This window comes from Babylonia areolata, chromosome 1 (assembly GCF_041734735.1).
Source record: "Babylonia areolata isolate BAREFJ2019XMU chromosome 1, ASM4173473v1, whole genome shotgun sequence".
Taxonomy (NCBI): Eukaryota; Metazoa; Mollusca; class Gastropoda; order Neogastropoda; family Buccinidae; genus Babylonia; species Babylonia areolata.
Genome location: NC_134876.1, coordinates 71,239,218 through 71,257,798, shown reverse-complemented (window position 1 = coordinate 71,257,798; position 18,581 = coordinate 71,239,218). Strand labels below are relative to the sequence as shown.

The following is an 18,581-nucleotide window of genomic DNA, read 5'->3' as shown; positions in this document are numbered from 1 at the left end:
TAGGATCTTCAACCTTTCAATTTTACACTGTGCAGCTGACAGCACAGTGGAACATGAGCATGATGGTCCTGCCCCAGTATCAGCAGTACGCAGACAACGTTAAGCGTTTTAACTCGCTGATCACACAGCTGGCCACAACACCTCCCACCATCGACCCACAGCTGGCATCGAAATTCAACTTCACCAACATGCTGGACGCATTGCAGAACATTGCCACACGGCCACAGATGTGAGTGTGATAGTACTTACTCACTCACTTACTCACTAACTCACTCACTCACTAACTCACTGCCCATTATGTCCTCTGGCACGTGGGACAGCAACAAAGAACAGCCACTCTGGTCTGTTTTGGGCCAGTCTCAGAAAGGTACCCCATGTGTGCTTCACGATCTTTAGTTCTCTTTGGCTGTTGTGCGATCGACAGCCACACTGGTTTGTCACTGTGCGGCAAAGCCTGGGACTGTTGTTCTTGTGCGGCTAGATTCTCTTTCTTTCAGTTAACAGTTTTTGGGGGTTTTGTTTTTGTTGTTTGGAACAATTGCACTGCTTTATTCATTGTTTGGAAGTAAACACAAATCAAATGATATTTGTTATATTAACGTTGCTCTGAGTTGCTGATTTATAGTAATCTTAGAACTTAACTGAGCTGTTATGTTTTGCAGGTATGGAAAATAAAAAGTATTGGGTGTGTTTGTGATGGAAGTAAAAGTCATCTGTTCTGGGTGTAGAGCACAAGAACATGGTGACAGCTTTTTGCAACCACTGATCACCTGAAATTCAACATGCTACCTTAATCAGTGACAAACATACAAAAATATAAATATGTAAATATATATCAGTAACAATTTTAAAACTATATTTCAGGATCTTCGGGTTGCTGAAAGCTCTGGGCATTGTAATTGATGGCCCACTTTCAACAAATGACCAACAGAACATGTTTTACGGCATCAACACCTACGTTGCCCAGCCATTGTTGACACTGGTGGAGAGCTTGGATCGTAAGTGATGTGCTGAGTGTGGTGGTAGTGGTACCAGCATGATGTGTGTGTGTGTGTATGTGTGTGTTATGTGTGTGTGAGAGAGAGAGAGGGGGGGAGGATGTGTGCTTGTGTGTTTCTGTGTGTGTGAGAGAGAGACAGAGAGACAGAGAGAGAGAGAGAGAAAGAGAGAGAGTATGTGTGCTTGTGTTTTTCTGTGAGAGAGAGAGAGAGAGAGATTGAGTGTGTGAGTGAATGTGTGTATGAGTGTGTTTGTGTGTGTCTCTGTGTGTTAGTGAGTGTGTGCGTTTGAGTGTGAGGGAGAGAGAGAGAGAGAGAGAGTGTGTGTTTCCGTGGGTGAAAGAGAGAAATAGAATTTGTAAGTTAGCATGTGCATGAGTGTGTGTGTTTTGGGTGTGTATGTCTGTTTGAAAGTGAGTGTGTGGTTGAGCATGTGTGTGTGCGTGTGTGTGTGTGTATGTGTGTGTGTATGTGTGTACATGTGTTGGTGAGTACGAGTGCGGTGTGATCAAGTCTGTACATGTCAGTGTGGTGGGTCCTGTTTTCAGAGGCAGGTGTGTCCATGTCACAAGTTCTGCAGGACCCGTCCAAGTTGTTGCAGGCTCTGCCAGTCCTGATGAACTTCCATGTGCAGTTTGACGTCCTGGTTTCCACCTATCTGCAGCCCACGGTACAGCCCGCTTGTCTCTGTCTCTGTCTTTGTTTTTCTTTCCTTTGTTTGCTTTGATTCATGGAGGTAAGATCATGATAATTTTGCATGGTTAATTCTTGAAAGTCTTAGGATTAGGATTTTTTTTCTCATACTGTGTATGTTCTGCTTTGTATCAATAAATAAAATGGGTAATTGTGGTGATTGAGAAAGGTGTGTTTTTTTGTGTGTGTGTGTGTGTGTGTGTGTGTGTGCGTGTGTGTGTGTGTGTGTGTGTGTGTGTGTGTGTGTGCATGTGCTCATGTATGCATGCATGCATGTTTTGTGTATGTGCATGTGTGTCTGCATTTTGGATCATTCAGTCAACCAATTAATATTTTCAGCTTGTCAGGTGTTTTGACTAGGCCATTTTCCAAAGTGATGAATACACGATTACCTTTTTTTTTTTTTTTTTACATTTGAATCTTTTGAATCATACTGGAAGAAAAATGACTGTATCATCACATCAAAGAAACTCCTGGTGAATACAAAGCTTTGTGAATGACACTGCACATATAAATTAAATGCTGAAAGAAAATTTTGATTTCATAAGTTCATAGGGTCTATGTATAGGTGAGGAATCTAAGCATTGAAAAAAAAATCTTTTAGCAAATGTAATAAAGCGTATATGGATCAGTCCACGCTCTTTGACACTTCCTTGGAACTGAAACTTTGCATGTCTTTCTGCAGATGAACAAGTTTTGGAACGACGAATATTTCCGCAACGACACCTTGTGCAACGGACAGCTGCCAGAGGATGTGTCCACCTCAACAGGCGTGGACCCGTCTGTCGTCAGTCAGCTGTGTTCAGTCCCCACCACTGAGTGGATCCGAACCCTGAAAGAACACAACTACACTGAGGCTCAGATCCTGTCATGGGTGAACAAGGTGAAGGGGGAATTTAGAGATGAACATGCTGTCCGTCCTGTTCTGTTGTGTGTTTTGTTATTTCAGAGATGCACACAGTTTCTGTCCTGTTGTTTCCAGAGACCTTTTGAAAAGGCTGTGTGTTACCTTGGTCAGTCAAAATTCCTAGGAATAGAGTAATTGTTGTTAAAGACTGGGTGTATAAGGGTGCATATAAATGTGCATTTTTTTTATGTGTGTTCATGTGTGTGTGTGTGTGTGTGTGTGTGTGTGTGTGTGCATGCACTTGTGTGTGTGAACATACATGCATGTTTGCACATGCTTACAAAGAATGCATGTTTTGGAGTGCATCTTCGCCTTTTCTATGTTTGTTGGTACTGGTATCGTGTACGTGTACCTAATTACTCGATATTTGAGCAGACAGCAGCATTAACATTTGTGTACATATCTATCTTTGATGCCTCATTCAGTGTTTTGTCATTAACCAGAATCCCACCTCTCACACTTTAACATCTTTCTTCCCACAGGTGGACAGTGCATACATGTCTATGGCCAGGTGTTACACCAAGTTGGACCCGGTGTCTGGACAAACGGAAACAGTCTGCAGTTCTGGTAATGCAGATCTGTTTGACAACAAGGGCATGTACTGGATGCGGCTCATGACCACTCTGGAGGCTGTGGTGACCAAACTGGTGCCCAGTGGTGACCAGGCTGGGGCCCCCTCCGAATCCATGGTCGATCCTCTCATCCGCATGGTGGATGTGCTGAAGGATGCTTTCCTGAACCAAACACTGGACAGGTGAGTCGTTTGTATGTGAAACATAGTGAAAGCCTGGTTCCCTGCAAACGGTTTTCCAGGCTTTGACACACAGCTAACAGACATGGAGGAATCTGATGAACAGTTCTTCTCTACAGCACTCTAATGACAGAGTTAAGGGAGAAGAAGGAGGAGGAGGGTATTGTTATTCGACGTTCAGACAGGGAATGCTATGTGGTAAGAGCTGAGTTAACAACCTGTCGGCTGATGCTCTTTTGTGGAGTTGTTCAAGGCTTGTGTCTGTGTATGTTATGTCATAGCGTATCATGGTATATAGTTATCACACTGTCATCATGTTGTCCTGTCTCACCGACGGGTGCAATAGCCGAGTGGTTAAAGCGTTGGACTGTCAATCTGAGGGTCCCGGGTTCGAATCACGGTGACGGCACCTGGTGGGTAAAGGGTGGAGATTTTTACGATCTCCCAGGTCGACATATGTGCAGACCTGCTAGTGCCTGAACCCCCTTCGTGTGTATATGCAAGCAGAAGATCAAATACGCACGTTAAAGATCCTGTAATCCATGTCAACGTTCGGTGGGTTATGGAAACAAGAACATACCCAGCATGCACACCCCCGAAAACGGAGTATGACTGCCTACATGGCAGGGTAAAAACGGTCATACACGTAAAAGACCACTCGTGCACATACGAGTGAACGCAGAAGAAGAAGAAGTCCTGTCTCACCTTATTTTGTATGTTATGTCATAGCGTATCATGGTATATAGTTATCACACTGTCATCATGTCTTGTCTCACCTCATTGTGTATGTTATGTCATAGCGTATCATGGTATATAGTTATCACACTGTCATCATGTTGTCCTGTCTCACCTCATTGTGTATGTTATGTCATAGCGTATCATGGTATATAGTTATCACACTGTCATCATGTTGTCCTGTCTCACCTCATTTTGTATGTTATGTCATAGCGTATCATGGTATATAGTTATCACACTGTCATCATGTTGTCCTGTCTCACCTCATTTTGTATGTTATGTCATAGCGTATCATGGTATATAGTTATCACACTGTCATCATGTCTTGTCTCACCTCACTGTGTATGTTATGTCATAGCGTATCATGGTATATAGTTATCACACTGTCATCATGTTGTCCTGTCTCACCTCACTGTGTATGTTATGTCATAGCGTATCATGGTATATAGTTATCACACTGTCATCATGTTGTCCTGTCTCACCTCATTTTGTATGTTATGTCATAGCGTATCATGGTATATAGTTATCACACTGTCCATCATGTTGTCCTGTCTCACCTCATTGTGTATGTTATGTCATAGCGTATCATGGTATATAGTTATCACACTGTCATCATGTTGTCCTGTCTCACCTCATTGTGTATGTTATGTCATAGCGTATCATGGTATATAGTTATCACACTGTCATCATGTTGTCCTGTCTCACCTCATTGTGTATGTTATGTCATAGCATATCATGGTATATAGTTATCACGCTGTCATCATGTCTTGTCTCACCTCACTGTGTATGTTATGTCATAGCGTATCATGGTATATAGTTATCACACTGTCATCATGTTGTCCTGTCTCACCTCATTGTGTATGTTATGTCATAGCGTATCATGGTATATAGTTATCACACTGTCATCATGTCTTGTCTCACCTCACTGTGTATGTTATGTCATAGCGTATCATGGTATATAGTTATCACACTGTCATCATGTTGTCCTGTCTCACCTCATTTTGTATGTTATGTCATAGCGTATCATGGTATATAGTTATCACACTGTCATCATGTTGTCCTGTCTCACCTCATTTTGTATGTTATGTCATAGCGTATCATGGTATATAGTTATCACACTGTCATCATGTTGTCCTGCCTCACCTCACTGTGTATGTTATGTCATAGCGTATCATGGTATATAGTTATCACACTGTCATCATGTTGTCCTGTCTCACCTCATTGTGTATGTTATGTCATAGCGTATCATGGTATATAGTTATCACACTGTCATCATGTTGTCCTGTCTCACCTCATTGTGTATGTTATGTCATAGCGTATCATGGTATATAGTTATCACACTGTCATCATGTTGTCCTGTCTCACCTCATTTTGTTATGTATCTCATCTCATTTTTTTTCATCTCATCTATCTGCTGTCATATATCATTGAATAGTTGACTGTAAGAAGCATCATCTAAGCTATCTTCTTTTTCTGAAATTTTTTTTTTTTTAATGCTCAGAAGAGGCAATGTTGCTAGTGCTTGTCTTGTTGAATTTTGAAAATGTTCAGTATTTCTGTAGTTATAGTAATAGGTGATATGTGTTTGACAGGTTGTGTGTTTTTTATTGAAGAAATTTTCAGAACTGACCCAAGTTCATAAAAAAAAGTTGTCGCTTATGTTTTTCTGTCAGTGACTCATAAAGCACAGAAGGGAGATGTTCCTCCTGACTTTGAATTTGAAATCAGCTGAAATATATAGAGATGTTCCTGCAATTATATTTTTAGGTGGCATAGTGCTCTGTGATTTTTTGATAGAGCTGTTTGTTCAAAAAAGAAAATATGCAGAGATGTAAAATGTTAGTTAACTCTCTGCATACGAACGGCGAAAGAGACGACGTTAACAGCGTTTCACCCCAATTACCACCATCAAAATATTGCAAGTGGAAGGCTCTTATACTGAAGAGGTGAATGTTGACAAAGAATACCACAATTCTGACGACGGAAGCTAAAGGTTGGGTCATTCAGACACCCACTGGACATCCGAGGGGTCTGTGTAGAGGAGAAGAGAGGACTGGCCGTACTGAGTGAGTTAAAACAAAAAGCAAAGTGTGTTGTTTCCTCAGTGCCATGAACTATCTGGAGGCCGTGGACAGAATGGGGGTGTGGTCTCACGACTGGCTGGTGTTCAAACAGACCATGAGGTTCCTTCAGGCAGCTGGCAATATGCTTGTCTCTGGTCTGAACCGGACCACAGGTTAGTGTTCAGCTGTGTGTGTGTGTGTGTGTGTGTGTGTGTGTGTGTGTTGCATGAAAATGTATGATGTATGTATATGTATGTGATTGTTCAGTGAATGGATGAAGGTCAGTGGTGTGTGATTGTTCAGTGAATGGATGAAGGTTAATGGTGTGTGATCTTTCAGTGAATGGATGAAGGTTAATAGTGTGTGATCATTCAGTGAATGGATGAAGGTTAATGGTGTGTGATCGTTCAGTGAATGGATGAAGGTTAATGGTGTGTGATCGTTCAGTGAATGGATGAAGGTTAATAGTGTGTGATCATTCAGTGAATGGATGAAGGTTAGTGGTGTGCGATCATTCAGTGAATGGATGAAGGTTACTGGTGTGCGATCGTTCAGTGAATGGATGAAGGTTAGTGGTGTGCGATCGTTCAGTGAATGGATGAAGGTTAATGGTGTGTGATCGTTCAGTGAATGGATGAAGGTTAGTGGTGTGCGAGCGTTCAGTGAATGGATGAAGGTTAATGGTGTGTGATCGTTCAGTGAATGGATGAAGGTTAGTGGTGTGCGATCGTTCAGTGAATGGATGAAGGTTAGTGGTGTGTGATCGTTCAGTGAATGGATGAAGGTTAGTGGTGTGTGATCGTTCAGTGAATGGATGAAGGTTAATGGTGTGTCATCGTTCAGTGAATGGATGAAGGTCAGTGGTGTGTGATTGTTTCCTGACAGACGCCTCAGGAACAGTGCACCTGCAGGAACTGTTGCCAGACCCTGAGAAACTTGCTGACCTGCTGGGAGACATCCTGGGTCCTGTCTCCGCCTCTGAAATGTTGACTGCTTCTGTCAACCCACAGCTGGTGAGTAAACTGTGCATGTGGTTCTGTAAGTGCCAGTGGTGGTGGTAAAGGGACTGGCTCAAATCTAAGCCTCTTGGCTTATGAATGTTCCATTCATCAAGATGCTTTGAGTTACCGGGTTTGCTGATCTCTTGTGTGCATTCTGTTAGACTGCAAATCAATCATCAAAGTCAAATAGTATTTGGTTGGTGCTGTTCTTTTGTGAACTTTTTTTCTTGTGTATGAATGTCCTTCATGTAAGCTGAAGAAAGAATTGGATAGTATGTACTTCTTCTCAGATGTGAAAGTGAGGAGATAGTTAAATCTGCAGTCCCTGAAACCACTTTGATTACAGAGCACAAAGAGGTTAATCTGTAGCTTGAATTAATCTGTTCAGTGCCTATGAAATGTCAGCTGACGTCTTGCTCAAAGTGTTTCCATGACGCCAATATGACGTCCACTGATGTCCTGTATCTGTTTCGATTTTTCCTTCATCAGAGATTTGTACAATGAATACAAACAGACTCTGAATGGTTAGTTTAATGTGCCTGGATTGAATGGTTAATTGATGTGTCTGGATTTCAACATACTATGTAAGTGAGCATTCGTTAGGTGGAAGACACCTTTCTTCTCAATAATGATTTGTTAACTGGACCACTTGGGGTGTTCAAGTAAATTGGATTTGCCTCACATACTAAAATGCATTGGACACTTTGTGAAATGAAGACAGTGGCCCCAGTCAGTGGATTTACACAACTTTTCAAGCTGTTCGGATGAATATGTATGATGATGAGAGATGGATATGCCTTTTGTTATGATTCGTTTGAGCTCAAAAGTACACCCACACTTTTTGTGAAAGACAATTCAACACTTAAACTGAAACCAATGTACAATACAAACACAGTTGTTCTTTTTGATCATGTCATCACAGTGCATTGTAATAGTTCATTCATTTATGGATCTATGGCTGTCATGGGATGTTATTACATAATTGTGATATCTGATGGTGGAACCAGTGTCCTTGTTAAAATCAAGATCCTGCACATTATACTACTGTCCATGTTAAAATAAAGACCCTTCACATTATACTAATGTCTATGTTAAAATAAAGACCCTTCACATTATACTAATGTCCAGGTTAAAATCAAGATCCTGCACATTATACTAATGTCTATGTTAAAATCAAGATCCTGCACATTATACTAATGTCCAGGTTAAAATCAAGATCCTGCACATTATACTAATGTCTATGTTAAAATCATGATCCTGCACATTATACTAATGTCTATGTTAGAATCAAGATCCTGCACATTATACTAATGTCTATGTTAGAATCATGATCCTGCACATTATACTAATGTCTATGTTAAAATCAAGATCCTGCACATTATACTAATGTCTATGTTAAAATCAAGACCCTGCACATTACACTAATGTCTATGTTAAAATCAAGACCCTGCACATTATACTAAGGTCTATGTTAAAATAAAGACCCTTAACATTATACTAATGTCTATGTTAAAATCAAGACCCTGCACATTATACTAATGTCCAGGTTAGAATCAAGACCCTTCACATTACACTAATATCCAGGTTAAAATCAAGATCCTCCTCAATTTCCTAACGATGAAGTCTTTCCTGTTGCAGTTTTACCAGTTGTCGTCCGTGGGCCAACTCCAGACTGTGGCCTGTGATCCCACCAGGTTTTCTGCCATGTTCTTCTTCCCACCTGGCACCAATGTGACGGCCATCCAGGTGTCACTGTGTCATGCTGCGACAGAGCGCTCCTCTGGCATTCAGGAGCTGATTGACCTCTTCCGGGCTGGGGATGTGCTTGTGCAGGTCAGACACTGTGATAGTGGCACTGACACAGGCACACAGGCATACACCTTATCACACATGGGTTAATTCAGTCATATGCACATCAGCATGCACATGTTATAAATATTATGTACATGATGTAGTTTGAAGATTTTGGTTTATGTTTGTTTATATAGTTTCAGAAATGTGAAAAGTAAGAAGAAGCAAATTCCTGAAACAAAACAAAAACAAAACAAAAAAGAAAAATGTATAATGACAATGAAAACGGCACAGTAAAACCATTCAGCAAAAGTGGTAATAAAAACAATACAGAAAACCATTCCATGTAAATGATGTCAAAAATAGCACAGTAAAACCATTAAGTATAGTGGTAACAAAAATAGTACAGTAAAACCATTAAGTATAGTGGTAACAAAAATAGTACAGTAAAACCATTCCATGTAAATGATACCCAAAACAAAATAGTAAAACCATTCTGTATTGTGGCAGCGAAAAAGACGGCACAGTAAAACTTTTCTGTATAGGGGCAACCAAAACGACACAGTGAAGCCACTACCCTCTCTCTGTCTCTTTCAGCTGGACCGACTGATGCGAGGAAACTACAGCAGTGCAGCGCAGGACATGGGCCTTTGGCAGGCGCTGCGAACCACGGTGACCAGCATGCTGACCACCTTTGAGCAGCTGCAGAGCGGCCAGTTTGACCTGTCTGTGTCTGAGTCCTGGCTGGACCCTGTGCTGCAGAAGCTGTCCAGTCTCAATCAGCAGTCCTCCAATGAGTGAGTGTGTTGTTTTGATGTTGTTTCTGTTGCATTTTGTTTCGTTGTTAGTCATTCGGATGAGACAATAAACTGAGGTCCCCTGTGCAGCACACACTTGGTGCACTGAAAAAAACCCCATGACAATGAGAGTGTTGTTGTCCTCTGGCAAAATTCTGTTGCAGAAGTCCATTCTGATAGATACACAAATATATGTGCATAGAAAAAAAAAGAAAAGAAAATAAATTCCCTTAAAGTAATGGGTAGGTGTTTGTCAAGGTTGCGAAGGGGAGTGGGGGGGGGGGGGGGTGATGGTGGAAGAGGGGGCTGGGGGTCTGGGGGTGGATGGTGGGGATGGGGTTGATTGTTTGCCTCTGTGTGGCAGAGGTGGAGAGAGATTATGTGTTTATGTTTCTTGTGTGTGTGTGTGTGTGTGTGTGTGTGTGTGTGTGTGCAAGTGAGGGTTGGACAAGTTGTGTTATGAAGTTTATTTGAAGTTTGTGTGAAAGGATTTATTTTGTTATTTCAGCGTTTATAGCCAATGAGTTTTTGTACATGTAAAGCGCTTTGAGCTCTATTTGAGAAATAGCCCTGAAAAAGAGTTCATTTTTATCATCATTATCATTGTTGTTGCTATTATCATTGTTTCATATATCATTAAGATGCGGCATGTTGACACTGTGTGACAGGATGGACGCAATGTGTCAGAGCTACGTGGCCATGATAGGTGGCACCATGGGGTATAAGGCAACCGAGGGGAGTCTGGTTCTCATTGCCAAAACCATGAGTGTTGTCACCAAGGCCATGCCACTTATGACAAGTGAGTTGTCTGTGTATGTGTGTGTGTGTGTAGGTGTGTAGGTGTGTATGTGTTAGTGTGTGTGTACATGCGTGTGAATATGTGTGTGTGTGTGTGCAAATAATGAAGGTTGTTCACAACTACCTGTGGCTTATCAGATCCCAGAGCATTGTGAAACAGCATGAGGTGAAAAACAGTGGAATCCTTTACCACCTTCTATGTTTGTTTCACATACCCACTTTACAGTTACACTCCAATTTCGCGGTGTTATTTTGAAAACAAGGGGAGAGTCTGTATCTGGGACTTGAACCCATGGGCACTTGCTTCCTCGTCAGGCACGTCATCGCTGGGCCACCAGTGCTGATGTGAAAGGTCTTCTTCTCTTCTGCGTTCTTGGGCTGTCACTCCCATGTTCACTCGTATGGGCTTTTTTTACCCTGCCATGTAGGCAGCCATACTCTGCTTTCGGGGGTGTGCATGCTGGGTATGATTTTGAATGCTGACATGGATTACAGGATCTTTTACGTGCGTATTTGATCTTCTGTTTGTGTATACACATGAAGGGGGGTCAGGCACTAGCAGGTCTGCACATATGTTGACCTGGGAGATTGGAAATATCTCCACCCTTTACCCACCAGGCGTCATCACCGAGCTTCAAACCTGGTACCCTCAGATTGAAAGTCCTACACTTTAACCACTCGGCTATTGCACCCATCAGAAAGGTCTTGATGTGTAGCTTTTCTGTCCTGGCTATTTAATGGAGAGGTGTGGGTTTTTTTTAAGAAGCACTGCAGTACAGATGTGACCAAGATGTGTTTTTGTTTTCAGAAATGGACGGGCTGATTTGTGCCATGACTGAAGGAAGTCATCTTGACCTTGTGGCTGGAGTCAACTTCCTGAGGCAGCATGGACTGGAATCACTGCTGAAATCGGTAAGCTGGGTGTCAGGGGTGCTAGTGTGTGGCACCAACCATTTGCAAGACAAATGTCTTTTACAATACAATGCAATGCAGTGCAATGCAATGAAATGCAATCCAATGCAATGCAATGAAATACAATACAGTATATTACAATCCAGTCCTATCCAATCCAATGCAAATTTGCAATGCAATGCAATGCAGTACAGTACAGTACAGTACAGTATAGTACAGTACAGTACCATACAATACAATACAATACAATACAATACAATACAATACACAGTGCAGTGCAGTGCAGTGCAATGCAGTACAGTACAGTACAGTACAGTACAGTACAGTACAGTACAATACAATACAATACAATACAATACACAGTGCAGTGCAGTGCAGTGCAATGCAGTACAGTACAGTACAGTACAGTACAGTACAATACAATACAATACAATACAATACAATACACAGTGCAGTGCAGTGCAGTACAGTACAGTACAGTACAGTACAGTACAGTACAGTACAGTACAGTACAGTACAGTACAGCACAGCACAGTACAGTACAGTACAGTACAATGCAATGACCAGTAGCTACGCGTGACGGGACATAAAAAAAACAAAAGCTCCTCCCCCTTCTCCTCCTCCTCTCAGGCGTCGGACCTGATGGAGAATGGGACCAGAGGGAAGTTCCAGTGCTCTGATCTGATCGACTCCAGTCTGGCAATGAGCACGTGGATCACCAACCTGACCCAGTCGGACCCCAGCTCCAACATGCAGCAGCTGGGGCAGTGCTTCCAGCAAGGCTCCTACATCTTCGGGGATGTTCTGCAAGGATTCAGCCAGTGAGTTATTTACCTCTTCTTCTTTCTTCATGTTCTCTTCGTGTTTTACATTTATTTGCTTATTTATCATCATTGTTGTCTTTTTTATTTATTATTATTATTTTATTTTATTTTATTTTTTTTTTTTTTGTACGCTTACAGTTGACTTCATCAAGTTTTTTGCACCTTATGAATATTATCATTATTAGTAGTAGTTCTTTTTTTTTATGTATTTATCTATTATTTATTTATTTATTTACTTATTTCTTTTTATTTTATTCATTTATTTATTTATTTATTTTTATTATTATATTTTGTTTGTTTTGTTATTTTATTTTATTATTTTTGTTTTATTTTAATTCTTTATTTCTTTATTTCTTTTTATTTCTTTTTATTTATTTATTTATTTATTATTTCATTTTTATTTTTATTTTATTTTATTTTATTTCTTTCCTTATTTCTTTTTTTAAATTTTTTAAATTTTTTTAATTTATTTTTTTCTTTCTTTTTTTTTTTTCTCAAGGCCTGACTAAGCACGTAGAGTTACGCTGCTGGTCAGGCATCTGCTTGGCAGATGTGGTGTAGCGTATATGGATTTGTCCGAACGCAGTGACGCCTCCTTGAGCTACTGATACTGATACTGATACTGATACTCTTCATTTTCTTTCTTACTTTTTTTTTTTAATTCACTTTTTTTTCAAGGTCAAGGTGTAAGCACTTTCATCAGATATTGATAAGTAAGCATGCCTTACTATATTTACTAATCAAAAGGAATGCGTTTGTACTTACGATGTTAAATTCCATATATTTTATAGAAGTCATTGTATAGTTTGTGTTCTTTTACTGTTGTGTTGCTTAAAAAGATAGATCAAGGAAATCAGTTATTATCAGTGTTATTGTTATCATCATTATTGTTGTTGTTTTTGTTATTATTATTGTTATGATCATTTTTTTTAATATTGTTATTATCATCATCATCATCATTGTTTTGGTTGTTGTTATCTTCATCATCATCATCATCATTATTATCATTACTACTATCATCATTATTGTTATTATTATCATCATTATCATCATCTTCATCATTATAATCATTATCATCATTGCTGTCATCTTTACTGTCCTCCTCTCAATGCGCACTTTGCTGTGGATGGCCATGGTTTGTGCAGACTGTACCAGGTGATGTCCGACATCTCCACTCTCTTACAAGACGACGACATCAACGCTCTGCTGAAAAGTTCTGCAGAGCTCAACAAAGTCATCAACTTCATCGTAACGATCATGTCTGAGCAAAAACCAGGTAAGTTCCGGTCACAGCATTCTGGTGGTAAAAGAGCCCTGTCACAAGTGATATATCTCAGGATGGCATGTCAGCATGTCATAAACTCATGTTGTAAATCTCCTACTTGTGACTGTTTGTGTGGTATTATTTTGTTGGAATTCTGTTTCAGTTGGTGAAGTGTAGGGAATTCAGGTTTTTTTTAGGGTTCATACAGGTTCTAGAAGTTTTTTAAGAATTGTGAAAATGCCTTAAAAAATTTTTTTTTTTAAGTCTTCAAAAGGTTTTCAGAACTGACCCACGTTTGTAAAAAGTTGTCACTTGTGGGTCTCTGTCAATGATTCTAAAAGCACAGAAGCGCATTGTTCCACCTGACTTCAAATTTTAAATAAAGATACTGATCCTAAACAAAACCCAATCCTGAAAGGAACTTTCTGACCAAAAGTATTATCATTTATTTTTATTTATTGTCGTTGTTAGTGTTGTTTTTTTCATGATATTTTATGCAGGGGTTATAAGCTGGCACTCAGAATACCATCTTTTTTTCCAGGTTCTCAGTTTCTGATTTGGTATTTTCTTCTTTCTTTTCGAAACCTAATATGAACCCTGACCATGAAACTTATACACACTGTTGCCCTGACCTCATCTTACTGGCTGCTCTACACTTCATGAAATGTTTTTTAAGATATTCATAGACAGCAGAGAACCTCAGTTAGACTTTGCTTCTTGACTTTTCTACTTACAGGTTAGAACAAAATTGAGCGTGCGTGTGTGTGTGTGTGGCATGACATTCTTGAATGCATGTTGGGCATGCAGGCCTGTTTAGGTATGTATAACTTTTATTATCAAAAACATAACATGCTCTTTGTGTGGTAAGTATGATTTAGTAATGATGATATTATTATTATCATCATTTATTATTTACAGTTGTAGTAGTGGTGGTAGTAGTAGCAGTGGCTGTGGTGTAGTTGCTGCTGCTGCTGCTGCTGCTGTTATTTTTATTCTGGTTCTCTTTTTTTTCTTCTTCTTCTGCTTATTATTATTTTCATCATCATCATCATCATCATCATCATTATCATTATTCTTAACAGTTATAATGATAATAAATAGTACTTTCTGTTCTCACTACAATTATCAATTGTTTTTGTTGTTGCAGTGGTGCTGAAGTTCATGGACCTGCTCTCCAACAGCACAGACGTGGAGGAGTATCTGACTGGCATCATGCAGTTGGCACCAGAGACTGTCTCCGCTCTGCTGGAGTCTACTGTCAACCTCAGTGCTGTGAGTGGCCATGGGGACAGGGCTGCTGTTCTGTCTGTGTCTGTGTTTGTGGGGCGGTGGCCCTGGTGGTGATGCACCCAGCTATGAAGTAAGTGTACGTGGGTTTGAGTCCCGCCCACTTAATGGAATTGGACACTAATTTACATCTTTGTAGTATCTGAACAAGCCGACTGTGTTAAACATTGTTTCAATGACTTTTCCTGCCATCCAGTATCAGGTAGTATTCTGTATTTCAGTTAGATTGTTTTCTGTGTTTCAGTCGGCATTCCTGAATCACTCAGTGTCCGATATCGCCAGCATTCTCTGTGATCCGAAGGAACTGGTTACTGTCATGCAGCTGCCAGATTTCTCTCCCTTGAACATGTCTGCTGTCAGTACCTTGTTGTGCACCACTGATGTGGAAGCTCTCGCTGCTGTCTTCAAGGATGCTGGGAAATCTGCAGAGTTCATTGCACAGGTTAGTATCAATAGTTTTAGACACACACACACACAAAAACAACAACAAAAAAACACACATACACAGACAGAGCAAACACACACTTCTCTCTCTCTCTCTCTCTCTCTTTCTCGCATGCTCGCTTGCTCTCTCTCAAACTCACAAGTATTTCCAACAGTAATGAAAGGAAACTCTGTTACCTTACCACCCCAGACCTATGGCCTGGTGTATATTTCTGCTTGCAGTGACTGTTTTTAAGAGGTGCCATGGCAGGAGATAGGCACTGTGGCAGAAATCAGTTGGGCATTGGACTTCTGATTCAATGTTCACCAATGCTGAGGGTATGAGGCTCTGTTTCGGAATGGTGTAACATCTTTGGGAAAGATGCTTTACACCGATTGTCTTCACACCACCCAGGCATGAATAGGTACCTGACCAGTCAGGGGGGAAGGTTGAAATAGCGGAAGGAGAAGACTAGGCCCCACCTTCTTACGCTGAGCCCTTGACTCAGTGGACATGGATTCGCTGCCCCTAATGGCTGTAAAAGGCTGTGTGACCTTTAACTCACTCTGGATGAAGGGCCCTGATTGAGACCCTACTGTTCACAACCGTTTCAGATGAAGGACCCGGATCAGGGCCTTAGATAATTTGGAATTTTTGGAGTGGCACCTAATTTGCATAATAAATTTATAAGCTAAGAATATCTCCACTGTGACCAATAAATGCAGTATGTGTTGCTGTGATCGTGAGCAGGGGAGTTATTTTCACAGTGACTGGTTCACTGTGCGGAAAGTCAGGGGAGCTAACTGGAAGTACTAAGTGAGTCAACCGTTTTCTGTGTGCGTCAGCTGACGGGCCTGATCCAGGATGACCCCACCAAGGTGTTTGCCAGCAGTCTGGCCCAGGACATGGTGACCTTGGTGTCTCAGCTGCAGAGTGTCTCCACGCTGGCCTCCCTGTTCGGCCAGGGCTTTGACGTCAAATTCCTCATGGACAACGCTGACACCATCGACGCCATCCTGGCTGGGGGAGGGACCATTCAGAAAATTGCCGACAGGTTAGATTGAGGGATTGTTGTTGTTGTTGTTGTTAATTTGGGGTTAGATTTTTAAAATGTTTTATTCATTAAAGATTTTTTCTCCTGATGAGAAAGTTCCTGCCCATCACTGTGATTGGCAGGATAGCCAGATTGTTTAAGCATTTGGTTTTCAATCTGACACGATGACAAAGGAATTATCATAGTGAAAATAAACATAGAGTGTTTACATACAATGACAGCAGAGGAATGATTACAGTGAACATAAACGTAGTGTTTACACACAATGACCGCAGAGGAATGATTACAGTGAACATAAACGTAGTGTTTACACACAATGACAGCAAATGAATGATTACAGTGAACATAAACGTAGAGTGTTTACACACACAATGACAGCAGATGAATGATTACAGTGAACGTAAACGTAGAGTGTTTACACACACAATGACAACAGGGGAACAAGCACAGTAATCAGAATCATGTGTGTTTGCTGTGTTACAGCCTGACATCACTTGTGGGCACCATGACCTATGTGGTGCCAGAGAAGTACCACAACATCATCACCGACATCCAGACCTTCATACACGGCATGCTGGGCCTGGACCTCATTCAGACCTACCTTGCTGAAGCCAGTGAGTTGTGGTTGGGGATTCTTCCCTCCTCTTTTTGGGGTGGTTGGGTGGCATGGGGATGGGGGATCGGGAGGAAGGGTGGGGGGGGGGGGGGGGGGCTCAGGGATGGGAGGTGGGTGTTTGTCTTTTTTTAAGAATGGAGGTGTGTGGTTGTTTGTGTGGTGGGTGTTCTGCATGCATTCTGGGACTGCTTTTGTTGTTGCTTGGAAGACCCGAATAAACATTATACATGCGCTGATATACATATACTTACATTCAAGTGTGTTCACATGCATGCATGCTTACACATTAACATACATGCATCATGCACATACACATGCATCACACATACACGCTCTCTCACACCACCATGCCTTTCGTTGTTTTTCTTTTTTTGTATTCAGCTGCATATTAATTCAAATGATGTGTTTAAACATTTTCTGTGGGGGGTTTATCTACATGTACATGCCATGCACTACTGAATCTACTGAATCACTGTAGAGGTTTTGGCCTTGCAGTCCATGTGTCAGACCTGCTGCAAGATCCAGCAGAAGTGCGAGAGTTCTTGATGAACGAGCTCAACTTCAGCTCTGATGCTGCCTCTGCCCTCCTCACCAGCAGCTACTCCATTAGAGTGGTCAGTGCATCACCAGCAACTCTGTGTGTGTGTGTGTGTGTGTGTGTGTGTGTGTGTGTGTGTGTGTGTGTGTGTGTGTTTGACCATGTGTGTCCTTGTATTTGCACGTGTGTATGTGCTCTGTGTGTGTGTGTGTGTGTGTGTGTGTGAATTTACCCATTTTTGTAAAGCATCTGGAACTCTATTGAAAGAATAGGCACACATTAATTCACATTATTATTATTGTTATTGTTATTATTATTATTATTATTATTGTTATTATCATCATCATTAGCGATACTTACATGGTACCTATCTTTGGTCAGAGACTAAACTCTAAGATCTTTACATAACACAGAGTCATCTGCACAACAGGCTACCTACCTGGGTAGAGCTGACTCAGAGCTGCCTGTAGGTGCTCATCATTCATTTCATGTGTCATTTAGTCAGGCTTCACATATATGGTATAGTGGATTTTACAACAAAAGTTTGCCAGGGATAACTCTCATGTTGTCATGGCATCTTTTACATGTGCTATGTGCATGCTGCACATGGGATCTCTGTTTATCATCTCACCTGAATGACTAGCATCCAGACAGCAGCTTGCAGACAAAAGCTTTCCATTGATTGACTCTCTTTCAGTCCTTTGGCTGTGTTTTTTTTCTTTTTGTGCGCACTTTATCTTGACTGGTGTACATTTAGGGTTTTTTGGTTCCCTTTTTTACTATCAGTTTAGTGTGTTGGAATTTAAAAAAGAATATGCCAGGAACATTTTTCCTGTAACCTGTAGCCCTGTGGTACAGAATATGTGAAGTTGACATTTTTCTTCAAAAATGGTGCTGCATATGTGTGTGGTCAGTTTTGGCCAATTTGAAAAAAAGAAGGTAGGATTTTCATGGTAAAAAAAAGAGGTCAGTTATACAATTGATTCAAAGCATATCAACCGGGCTGTATGTCTGTCTCTTACAGGAAAAAAATATTAAGAAAAGAAAACTTGTCTGTCTTCCTCTTTCTGATTATCATGATCCTGTGGAAAGTTTGATTGACAGCTTCGAGGTGTGACATTCTGAGTT

At 40.9% G+C, this 18,581-nt stretch overlaps 1 protein-coding gene across 4 annotated transcripts in view; it reads left to right on the top strand.

Annotated features, from left to right (window-relative positions):
- LOC143286815 (uncharacterized) overlaps positions 1 to 18,581 on the top strand; it is a 192,357-nt gene that overhangs the window by 123,271 nt on the left and 50,505 nt on the right. For all 4 annotated transcript variants that reach the window (XM_076594631.1, XM_076594649.1, XM_076594623.1 and 1 more), the window contains exons 56-73: positions 36 to 229; positions 865 to 998; positions 1,547 to 1,668; positions 2,377 to 2,574; positions 3,081 to 3,352; positions 6,190 to 6,320; positions 7,033 to 7,160; positions 8,787 to 8,981; positions 9,537 to 9,736; positions 10,405 to 10,535; positions 11,343 to 11,446; positions 12,077 to 12,267; positions 13,416 to 13,546; positions 14,682 to 14,806; positions 15,066 to 15,263; positions 16,091 to 16,299; positions 16,783 to 16,913; positions 17,411 to 17,529. In XM_076594631.1, the coding sequence (XP_076450746.1) occupies positions 36 to 229; positions 865 to 998; positions 1,547 to 1,668; positions 2,377 to 2,574; positions 3,081 to 3,352; positions 6,190 to 6,320; positions 7,033 to 7,160; positions 8,787 to 8,981; positions 9,537 to 9,736; positions 10,405 to 10,535; positions 11,343 to 11,446; positions 12,077 to 12,267; positions 13,416 to 13,546; positions 14,682 to 14,806; positions 15,066 to 15,263; positions 16,091 to 16,299; positions 16,783 to 16,913; positions 17,411 to 17,529 (2,913 nt within the window). The remainder of the gene's footprint in view (positions 1 to 35; positions 230 to 864; positions 999 to 1,546; positions 1,669 to 2,376; positions 2,575 to 3,080; positions 3,353 to 6,189; positions 6,321 to 7,032; positions 7,161 to 8,786; positions 8,982 to 9,536; positions 9,737 to 10,404; positions 10,536 to 11,342; positions 11,447 to 12,076; positions 12,268 to 13,415; positions 13,547 to 14,681; positions 14,807 to 15,065; positions 15,264 to 16,090; positions 16,300 to 16,782; positions 16,914 to 17,410; positions 17,530 to 18,581) is intronic.